We start from the raw sequence: 12357 nt of genomic DNA on the forward strand, positions 1-12357 counted from the left end.
ATGCTCTAATTAAATCGAAGAACCCAAAGCAAAAAAAAATAGTGATTCACTGATTCGGTATAAAATGGCAATAAGGAAAAACTAATCAACTATGCTAAATTAAAATGGTATTCCCCCGAAAAAACCGGGTACTCAAACCAAAAATCATCTAAATGTCTATCCCAAACCCGACCCGATATATTTTTGGGTACCCCAATACCCTCATCGGGTATCCATATCCGACGTATCGGGTACCAAAATATCCGACTCTTTACATGTGTTAATAACTAATAAAAAAATTCAAATTATATATTAATATAAATATATAAATTGACTAATATCTTTAATGTTGCATTTATTTTGTAGTATATAACTATAAAAAATGGGTCACTTTTATTTTAAAATAAAAAATATATGATTATATTTATGGGGATTGATTATGCAATATGTAAGTAAAACAATAAAGTTATGCATTTAATTAAACTGTAGAAGCAACCAGTAATATATAAAAATAATTAACTAAAATATAAAAACCACATGAGTTGATTATGCAATACGTATAACTTAAAGTTTGGAAAAACCGTGACCTATACTAAGAGAGATTGACTTATTAACCTTTCTTTACATTTCTAAAAATGATGGTAGGCCCTAGCTTAACTATGATATTAAGGTTTGACAATATTTTGAGCAAGACACCGAATGAACTAGAATTGGGCTGAAATTTTTAACAGCTCTAGCAGATATAAATAAGAGAAATTTAATGGCAATCACAAATTATTACACATTTAACAATCCAAATTGCATTGTATTATTTGTTTGTGTTTTTGATCCAATAATATAATGTTATAAGTTGGATATCAAGAATCAAACTATTCAGTTCGAAATTTCGAATAGGCTACTTTATTTTTCATTTTTTTAGGTTTGACAATATTTTGAGCAAGACAACATTCTTTCATCCAATGATCTAGAATTGGGCTAAAATTTTTAACAGCTCTAGGAGATATAAATAAAAGAAATTTAATGGTAATCACAAATTACACACATATAACGATCCAAATTGCATTCTATTATTTGTTTGAGTTTTTGATCCAATAATATAATGTTATCAGTTGGATATAAAAAAAATCAAACTAACTGCCATGAAAAATCCTTGTCTCCACTAAATGAAAATCACCAAACAATAGAGTCTCCAAACTCATACATATGATAAAAATCAGCTCCAGGATAGATGAAATAAGAGAGCAAGGTGAGAAAAGCATAACAAGATAACAAACAACAAACGCAACCACACTTTAATCTGAACTCCCAAGTCCAACCCTGAAAAAGTCCATGAATTCATAACCTCCAACACCTGCAGAATTTGCATCAGAGGTCATGGAATTGCCATAGCTTGGGAGAGGACCAAGGCCGCTCGGGATGGCCGCCCCAACCTGGGTAAAATATCCACCCATGCCATACACAGACGAGGAGCTGCTAATCAAGCCAGGCATCACATTCACCATGGGAGCCGATCCATGATAGTTTGTTCCTTGACTGGTGACATCAGAAAAATCAGAATCAACCATTGAAATGCACTGGTTTTGAAACAAACCTCTAGATTCATTGTCCAGAGGGACATGGGGATCATTTCTGGAAGGGAAAGGAGCAGATTTCCGAGTCCCTGCCAGTATATGGTACTGGTTCTTCACTTGGTTATCTGTTCGACCAGGGAAGTAATGGACGATGACAGCCCACTTGTTGCCCAATTTTCTGTGAAGCACAAGCAGCCTTTGTTTCTCTTCTATGCTGAACGGTTTCTTATCAACCCCTGGGTGTAACTGGTTGAGCCACCGTATCCTACAGCTCTTCCCTATGAAGAAACCAGATTTACCATTAGAAAACTGAAAGTGACTGACATGCATAATACAGAAATGTCTTTGATAGTCTCACACACAAGGGAAATAATACCTGACCTCCCTGGGATATGAGTTGCAATTTGATCCCACTTCCCTGGTCCATGCATCTGGACAAGGGAAGTTAAGAGGTCGTCTTCCTCCTGTGTCCAGTGCCATCTTCTGCAAGTCTTTTTGCTCAAGCTTGCTCCGCCACTGGTTCTCAAGGTTGCCATTGCAGAAAAATAGAGCCTCTTAAAAGATGATTAGTTATGTCTGTGGCGTCTGAAGTGAAGTTCATATCATAATTTATAGGGGAAAAAGGTAAGAGAAATGCATCGATTCATAGCTGGAGAGAAGTAAAGTTCTGAAACTGATTTTGTCACTTTCGACGAATTACATAAAGATTAAACAACATACCTACTATTCATTGAATCAGGTCTCATTGTCAACGCTTGTAACTGACGCTCGAGTATTCTATCATCGTAAATGACTCAACTCTGTGCGTCAAGACAATTAATGACTTTCTGACTTTCTGTACTTGCGCTCACTAATGTTATCTCTAGACGCGCCAAAGGAATCATCTCCGATATATAATGCGAAGAAATGCATTGGTTGCAAACTTTAATGCTACTTTAATACTGTATAGCTTTATTTATTTCAAAAATCGCTAAAAGGAATAAATCTATGTGAACCATAAACACATTGAAGCACCCTCGATTCTATTATCTCACGGTATAACTGAACACAATGAAATAAAAGGAACATTAGCTGTGAGATTTTTAAAAACACTGTTCACGCAAACCTCCTTGTTGGTGCATATCAGTTTCAAAATGTTATTTATTGCTGCACCAACAAAAAAAAAAGCAAAAATCAGAGCTAAAAAATGGTCAGACTTGGATTGCTTGTCCGTTTCGCAACAATATATTAAACAACCCAGGAGAGTTAATACTGCACAATCTGGCAAGTAAATGCAAACTGCCTACTTTTAAAAAGAGGCAACATTTATCACAGCCTCCTCACAGAATGATAGACAGGAGCATGAAGAAATTTTAGGCCATCCATTATTGCACGAAATTTAAGTAAAATGAAAAATGCAACCATCTTCTAAGAGAAATCCTGAAACAATGTGATATATTACATCATTCATTGCCTTAAGATTGAATAATTTGTGAGAAGTGCCTAAACATTCTACTGTTGTGTTTTCTGAGAATACACTAGCAACAAACTCCATAAATAAATAACTATATGAAGAATTTTGATACAAGCTACGGTCATAAACTAGACTTTAAAGCTTGAAACTTCTTTTTATTTTCTTTTCAGTACCTTACAGCCTTCTCATGGATCTATAGACACGAGCATGAAGAAAATTTAGGTTGCAAGACATTTAAAGTAAAATGAGAACTGCCACCATCTTCTAAGAGAAATCCTCAAACAATGTGATGCATTAAATCATTCAATGCCTTTACCATTTAAATTGACTAAATTGAGAGCAAGTTCCTAAACATCCTACTACTAAGTTTCCTGATAATACACTAGCAACAAACTCCATAAACAAATAACCATATGAAGAAATTTGATGCAAGCTATGGTCATAAACTGGAGTTTAAAGCTGAAACTTCTTAACTTTTTCTTTCTTTACTTCTATTTTTATTTTTAATTTTTTATATTAGGTGTAACTTATCTACCAACTTTCCAGTACCTTACAGGTGTTCCCATTAGCAAACAATATCTGCAACCCTGTGCATCCTTTCAACCACTTGGAGGTTGCAGACGACATGTTCTTGGAAGGAACTTATTTGATTGAAAATGTATCAATTGCTCCGCAAGTACCTTAGCTATTCCTTTTGATACTTGACCTGTAACATCATTTTCCGTATTGAAATTCATTAATAAAAGAACTTCTGCAAATAAGCAAATGGTCAGGACTAAAACTTGATGCATGTCACTCATTTGTGAAGTATATGCCACTCCCTTATTTTCCTGTCAATTTCATTCTTATCAATACATTTTTGCAGATCACACAGAAAGAGGAATAAGATACATATCTATATTTCTATTTTGTCAATCCTGGGGTGTCATCAGAGAGATACAGTTAACAACCTGGTTTGCAAATGTTTATATTCACACATTAAAGAGAAGTCAGTATACCTACAAAATTAAGTATTACAAAGGGATAGGGAGGCATATACAAGAATTGAAATCTTAAACTTGAAAAATTCTCTATCCAATTATGCATACATTCTGTATACACATTTGGCTATTAAACTTGTCTTTCCACTTTGCTAGAACATAGAGGCCCTAGCAGTTAATATTTAACATGCCTTGATCACTTGCCAAGCCACATCCAACTAGAATTTTAAAAGTTTCAACATCTTATAGCTGCATGTAGTCAAACATGTGACACTTTGTTGTCCCACTGCCAAAAATATTAAATTCAAAGAATAGATTCCCTCATTACTTCATAAACCAGCATTTCAGAATGGTTTTACACATAATTATAAATTAGGTAAGCTACCCCACATGTGAGAATCAAGAATTTGATTGCCAAGGTCAATAGTCATGGGTATAACAAACCAACATTGAACTTGAAAGGCATAGTATAATGCACAAGCCATACTATTTTTAATTGACAGTTTGGAACAGAGCATGGTTTGTGGAAGCTTTTGGAGGGAACTTGCTTTTGGATGTAACTTCAAATATTAAACCATACTATACACAGGCCAAGAAAAATATACTGAGGGGTTAAGGAAGTATACGCTGCTGCTTCGCTGAGTGTTGCTGGGCATCTTTCAAAGGATATTGGCCAAATGTGCAATCTTAAAAGTTGTAATCAAATGGACATTTTGGTTCTTTCCCTTTCTTGCCAATGTACTTGTAAATTGTATGGTGAACTTAACAAACACTCAAGGGTTAATCTGTAATCTCTTGTGGCTGTGTGAAATGTATTGCCAAGGCTTCCTTCAATCAGAAACATCACCGCTCCTGACTAAAAATACAAAATTGCTGGTAAGGTTCCTTTTCATCAGATTAAGATCATTTAGACATAGAGGTAAATGTGACTGTAAGAGAGAACTACATTTGGAGGCAAGTGGAATAAAGGGTAACAGTTATCCACCTCTTAGCAAATGAGAAATGAGAAATGAGAAAAAAATGCAATAAAGAGTGCATTTACAAGTTTACTAATACATGTGATACTACATATGGTGTTGAATGGCTAAGTAACACGGAACAACACCAAAATGGAATAGACTCATCACTCAAGTAACTTCAAATATAAAAGTAATAGTACTCCTATTACTCACTTCTTTTCATTTTAAGTCAGTTCATCCAAATCAGAAGTTGTGTCCAAGTTGTATACAAATATGGACAATTCAAAACACAAGAAATGCAAACATATAAGAAAAAAAAATGAGCAATACAGACCCGGACAATAATTAGCATCAAATGCAGTGACAACAAAATCACCATCTGGATCCAAAGATTGCCCGACCTCATAACCAAGGACGATCAGAAATGCAAGTGCTGAAAACAATCGGCGGATAAGATTAGCCCAATTAAACAGATTACTGAATCGATTAGACGGTTAATCGAAAATGAATTTGGGTGTTAAGAGCTCCAAACTTTGAAATCAAAGTTGAATGTATGATAAAGCAGAGGGATAGAAATGGAAGAAGATGGAATATAATATAGTAGGGGAAGGTGGAGTCGATAGCTGAGAGATGCCGGAGAGACGGTGGCGACGGAGAGAGGGCTACATTTTGTGCGAGTATGAATTTAAATTTTCAACTATTTATACTTTAAATATATATTTCAAAATTTTAATAAAAAAGTGTAAAATTTATGGGTGAACAGTAGTTAGATTTGGTACTTAGATTTAGTATTCCAGATAAAGATGAATTATTTACTCTTTTTTTTAGTTTTCCTCACCATTCATCAGTTAAATTAAAAACTCTTTTATTACACTATTCGTTTTACTTTAGGATAGGAGTCTCACTCACTTTTCTGCACCTATTTTATAAAAATGATATTCCCTCCATCCATAAAAAATAAGGCAATTGATGTATAGCACGGATTTAAATGTAGAATTGGTAAAGTAAAAGAGAAGAAGGAAATTTTATAAAAATGATATTCCCACCGTCCATAAAAAATAAGACAATTGATGTATAGCACTGGTTTGAATGTAGAATTAGTCTAAGAGAGAAGTTTTAAATCTAATGTCAAAAGTGGTAAATAAAATGATGTGTGTAGGGTTACTATTTTGTTGAAAACTTTTCATAAATGAATGTGCTCAATTTTTTGTGGACGGCCAAAAGTGGTAAATGTGCCCTATTTTTTGTGGACATGGTAATAAATAGTTAAAGTAGAGAAATGATAAAGTAAGAAAGAAAATAATGTAATAAAGAGTCTTCTCAACATTATTTTCTCTCTTACTTTATCATTTCTTTACTTTAATTATTTATTATCATTTTCTATAAAACTGAGACTCCTAAAGTGGGACGGAGAGTGTACAACTTTATTCTTCCTCTCTACTTTATTCTCTTCACTCAACATACAAAATAAAACTACATAAAATCATATACTCCCTCCACCCACAAAAAATAGAGCAATTTGTGTATGACACGAGTTTTAATGTAGAATTGGTAAAGTAAGAGAAGTGAAAAAGTAAGAGAGAATGAGAAAAAGTAAGTGACAAGCAGTGTTAGTAGAATGATGTGTAGGGTTATTATTTGTTGAAAACTTTCCATAAATGAATGTGCTCTATTTTTTGTGGACGGAGAGAGTACTACTCAAGGAAGGGACCTAACACACAAAACAAAATTGCATAAACTACATAAATTCCTTCTCTCTTACTTTGATTTAGATTAGTAGATTTTGTTTTATTTTTCAAGTATGATTAGGAGTCTTCTATGTCACTATAATACTCTATCTCTCCTTAAAAAAATAGACTAGTTTTATCATTTTCTGTTACTTCCAAAAATATAAAAATTTACAGCAAATAATAATCATACACATCATTTATAATATAAACTTTACAATTGACTAAAACTCCTTCCCCTACTTTTTCCATCTCTCTTTCATTATTTCTCATGTTTCACTTACTTTACTAATTGCATATTAAAATATGTGTTAATTATAAGTATGATTAGGAGTATCTTTTAGGACAGATAGAGTACTTCTCAAACAATTGAAGAGGTATCCAATAGATCAACTAGTTTATTTTGGCAAGTGCCATGAGGATAGGTTACTGTTCCTTTCTTGGTTAGGGTTCGTCCCCTTCTTCTCTGTATCAATTTTAATTTCATATTTATTTTCAAATTTTAGAATTAATTTTCATGGTTTAGTGTGTTTCTTATACATCCATATTATCAAACTCATTTGATGGTTTGTCATCCACTGCGTATTAATTTGAAGCGGTGAATGATGGTCGATTCTCGGACAGATGTCACACTTGCGCGGATTGTTGGATTGGAGAAGGCTATATCGGAGATGAAGTCGTCGTTCCAAAAGAGGACGAATCAACTTGAGGCTTTGAATTCATAGTTTGAAGATTTCATGTTGGAGTTTTGAGCTTGTCGTGGGTCACCGTTGATGACGTTTCCAAAGTTTGATGGATCCGATGCTCTCAGTTGGCTTGCGCGGGCCGACCAATACTTTCTCATGACAAAGAACCTACCAACCAACCGTGTTGACGTTGGCATGCTCGCCATAGAAGCAATCTCCCATTCAGAGTTGCCCCTCTTTATCGTTGGACAAGTGTGTTCACGAGCTCTTGAAACGTTTTGGTAATTTAACCATCGTTCACAACACACTTATTCTGCGTGCTGAAAATACTCTGCACGCCAACCAACAACCCCCACCAATATAACAGACGTGCAACCCTTTTGTTCCATCCAGCCAGCCTTCTGCTGATTTCTGTACTTGAGACAACGCCCCTTCTGCCCATATTCCGCCGCTTCAGCCCCGTCCGTCCATCCTTCTGTTGCAGCATAAAATGGTCTCGGCAGAAGCTACCTTCCATTCCACATCAACGGTATCCTTATCGAAGTCTACGCATGCAATGCTTGATAGTGGATTACCATTTCCAGGTTGCACGCGCCTGCCTTGCATAGAATGTATCAAGACCCTCCTCAGCAGTGGCATCACATATACACTTTCAGTCAGCAGTTAATAAAAGATCCAACAAACTTCATCTTCTCCTTTGTGGTTTCTGCCATATTTTTGTCTGCATCCATCCTGACTTCCGTTCCTAAGACCTTTCTCCAACAATGTATCGTGTTTTCAGGTTACCCTAGTCTTGTGGCACAAGGCTATTTCGAGAATGACACATTTGTTACAAAATGGGATTCGATAAGATATATGTACGTATATGAATATTGCAGAAGCATTTTGATCAAAACAAGAGTTGATTTTAATGCAAAACATAGTCCTAATATTGACCATGTCACTACAAAAAAAATCTCTATTTACTAGCTGATTTGATCCTTTAGATTAGGCGATTTGATGGCCCTTCTTTATTTGATTTTATTTCCATGTTAACACTTAAATCTCTTTTTTCTACATTATTATCTTTTTAATACTTTACACTCTAGAGAGATTTCAGAAAAATGGGTTAATTTCACTGACCTTTCGAAATTTGAGATTAAATTCGCTTACCTTTCGAAATTTGGGATCGAGGCATGCGAATTTTTTAGAAGAATTTTTGTTTTTTCATCTTTTTTCTCTTATTATCCATCCCCAAACATTTATCAATTGATCAAATTATCCCCTCAAAATTGAAACCAAATTCTTAAAAACAGACGATATCATTCTCCAGGGAAGGAGTGAAATTTCCCTTGATTTTGCTGTTGCAGTGGTTCTGCAAGTGTTGTTCCCAAAGTATAGAAACTTTTTGTAGATGCAATTACTTGTATGATCTTCCCATGGCAATTCTTTATATGCAAGTACGTTGCAAAATCATCAATCTTGCCCCAGAAACAATACCATGGCTACCAGAGTACAATTCCAATTTCAAATGTGCAATCGTTCTACGGCAACATATATAATTCATTTTGTGAATAAAATTAGCTTGAACAATTGAATATAGTTTACTTCATTTTCTGGTGGATCTATTGCAACAGCAAAGTAAAGGAAATTTAAATCGAATTATCTCGTTTGTTTTGTCAAAATTTGGGTTCAATTTTGTGGGGATAATTTAGTCATTTAAAAATGTTGGGAGATGAATAATAAAAATAAAGAAGAGAAAGAAAATAAAAAAAATAAAAATCCATTATTCTGAAAAATTCGTCTACCTCGATCCAATATTTCAAAAGGTCTGCGAATTGAATGTCAAATTTCGAAAGGTCAGCGAATTGAACCCCTTTTTCCGAAATCTCTCAAATATTTTATACTACCTCCGTCCTACAATAAGAGTCACATTTGTCATTTCGGCTCGTCTCAAAGTAAGAGTCACATTTCACTTATCGTAAATAATAAGTAGGTCTTACATTGGATCAACTTATTTCACTCACATTTTATTATAAAATTAATATATATATAAGTGAGACTCATAATCTACTAACTTATTCAACTAACTTTTTTTTATATCTTTTAAAATTCGTGCTCACACTAAATGTGACTCCTATTGTGGGACAGAGGTAATATCATTTTTCCATGACTGAGTGCAAAAATAAAGCGTATTTCTTTACTTAGTGAGTATTTTATAATTATTTTCTTATTTATTTAAATATCCAACAATGATTGAACTAATTAATTAATTGATGAAATAAACAAACAATGAAAATTGCTGGTATTCGATTAAAAGTTAGAGTGAACTATATAAAAAGTCTCTAACGTTTCCAATAGTTACACTGCAGACCCCTAGGAAAAAAAAACCCTCCACATAACCCTACCCTTTTACATAATCACAAATCGTGTTTTTTCAGTCTATATTGCCCTTAAGCCCTAAAAGGGCATTTTGGTCGTTTCAGCTCACCGTCTGACATTGGCGGCCTGCATGCGCTGCGCCATCTACTTTCATGACGCGAGCGATTTGTACCTCGGGTGTTATTCAACAAAAGGTTTTGGACGTCGGGTGTTATTCAACAAAACGTTTGTTTTGTTTTGTACTTCATTTCGTGTTCAATAAAAAAGTGTCCTTAGAACTTAGTACCAAATGTGTTCAAAACTCTTAGTACTAAAAAACCCTCTTCAAGAAGAAAAGTGTTACCATTCCATTACATTAGGAAAATAATTACAACGCATAACAACAAAATTACAATCTTCATATTTCAGGACATTTTGGTGGTTTTAACAATTTCTAACTTAAGATCTACACATTCTTCAGTCTTCATGCTCAATTTTAACCTCAGCTCGTCACATTCCTCACTTTTCATGCGCAATTTATCCTCAAGAAAACCTTCCACAATATTCTTGCATCGGAGTTGTTCTTCAAACTTGTCTCATTCGACCTTGATTCTTTGGAAGTAAGTGTCTTGGCTTGGCGATAGACCCGCATCAAACCAACGAAAGAATCTGCAATCATCTTCCTTCCATATTGGACAACGATAGTACCGTCGACCAGGATTAGCAGCCGTCCTAGATGTCACTAGCTCAGCCTCAAGATCATGATTACAGTTCACAATCTCTGGACGAGGCCAATTCTAATTGAAACTTGACCCATAAGATTGAGAACTAGAAGAAGACATTGCAACAATGATCTGAATTGAAAATTAAAACAAAAAAATCAGCAAAATGCCTAAAAATTAGAACGACACAGCCTAACACACATAAACCCTAAATTGAAATGAACACAACCAAAATCAGCTACAGGAACACACAAAAAACATCCTACATTTTACCAGTACACATAAACCCTAAATTGAAATGAATACAACCAAATCAGCTGCGGGAACACACAAAAACCATCCTAAATTTTACCGGTCACAGTGGAACTTACATAATTTGCGATGTACGCTTACTGAAAGTGTCTGGTTTCCTTTCCACTCTTTCGGGTGTTTTGTGGTTTATCGTATGTAATTTTGGAGTGTATCCAACTGATCAGGAAGAGATTCCCGACCCAGCTGAGTCGTTGGTACGATAACCGGGACCTGGCTTCAAACAAGTTTCCTCAACCCACTTCTACTGGCTAGTATAATGGAGGTAAGTGGTCGAATCCCACGAGGATGGACACGTTTTGATAACTGTGGTGACTTTCCTGGGTGTTTTGGTTAGCTACCATGCTTGGGTTGAGATTTTACCTAGACAGAAATAAAGGTGGTACTCTACTGACTAGTAGGCGGGAAAATAACAGACATGTGGGAGTGTTCGTGAAAATAGGGGACAAGGTGTATCAGAGACATATGGAAAGTAGACAGTTACTAAAAGAGGAAATTTAGACTACAAGGTATATCTGTTGGCTGGGGCTCTCTGACAGGTCTGGATAGTACATCTGAAAAGTGGGGAACAAAAGCAAAAGTAACTTAAAAGTAAAGTGGTTCAAACTAAAGTTGATTTTGACGTTTTCTTCTTCACCAAGTATTAACAGAATTCGGATAAACACAAATACCATGACTGAACTTCAGATTCACAAATTCGAACTCAAGATCCATCGATTTAAATGCTCAAACTTAAATTAAACGGTGAAACTGCAACTTTACTTCTACTGACTGACATGCAAGGTGGTAATCACGGCGCAGAAAAGAAACTCATGCACGAAAACTTGACTAAACATGGCTACAACTTTGAATCAACAACTCCCGATAAGAAAACACTTAGAAATTGAAAGCAATAACTAAATCTAACTTTCCTAGGCAGAATGAAGCAAACTCGAACCAAAGTGACATGCGAAATAGAAACTTCATAATGCAAATGTTGGAAAATAACAAAGTACTTCAAAAGAGCAACAACGATGAGTGTTTGCAAGTAACTGACGACGAAAACAAGTAAACTTTAAACTAATTGAGAATAGCTAGTATGACAGACGCACACTTATAACAAACACATATTATATCTAAAAACTTCTCACACTTAGACTATGCAATAGGCTAAGTGGGAGAGTTTCAGATATATAACTAGATTTATAAACAAAACAGAGCAAAATATTTACAAACATGAAATATAAACATATAAACTCCTCACACTTAGACTACGCAGTAGGCTAAGTGTGAGGTAACATGCCCACGACAAAACACAAAGAAAAACATAATAACCATATGCACAAAAAGTAGCAAACCCTTTACTTCTCACACTTAGACTATTAAATAGGCTAAGTGTTATGAATGGGGTTTGCATACAATTAAAACACATAAATCTACCTATTTTTAAAAAAAAGTACGAAAACATAAACAAAAGAAAAAACTTAAAAAAAAATAAAAAGAAAACTAACTGGTCAGTTGGGGGTGGTTCGATCAGATGTTCCTCCTGCTCCTTCTTGGGGCAGGGTTCTGTGCAGGTGGGTCCGTTGGTTCTTCTTCAGTAGGTCCGGGTTGGTTGTCATCATCCTCCTGTTGTCCATCGCCGTCTTCTT

At 35.0% G+C, this 12357-nt stretch overlaps 1 protein-coding gene across 2 annotated transcripts; it reads right to left on the reverse strand.

Annotated features, from left to right (window-relative positions):
- Positions 1-1065: 1065 nt before the first annotated feature.
- Positions 1066-5597, reverse strand: LOC125220109 (transcription factor MYB56-like). 2 transcript variants are annotated; one of them, XM_048122245.1, is made up of 5 exons: positions 5277-5597; positions 4610-4839; positions 3553-3709; positions 1927-2135; positions 1066-1828 (listed from the first exon to the last, which is right to left on the reverse strand). In XM_048122245.1, the coding sequence occupies exons 4-5, from the start codon at positions 2084-2086 to the stop codon at positions 1272-1274; spliced, it is 717 nt and encodes a 238-aa protein (XP_047978202.1). In that variant the 5' UTR covers positions 2087-2135; positions 3553-3709; positions 4610-4839; positions 5277-5597; the 3' UTR covers positions 1066-1271. The 2 variants fall into 2 exon arrangements, with proteins under 2 accessions (XP_047978202.1, XP_047978201.1); XM_048122244.1 differs by having other exon boundaries at positions 2271-3709.
- Positions 5598-12357: the final 6760 nt, after the last annotated feature.

Source organism: Salvia hispanica, chromosome 4 (genome assembly GCF_023119035.1).
Source record: "Salvia hispanica cultivar TCC Black 2014 chromosome 4, UniMelb_Shisp_WGS_1.0, whole genome shotgun sequence".
Lineage (NCBI taxonomy): Eukaryota > Viridiplantae > Streptophyta > Magnoliopsida > Lamiales > Lamiaceae > Salvia > Salvia hispanica.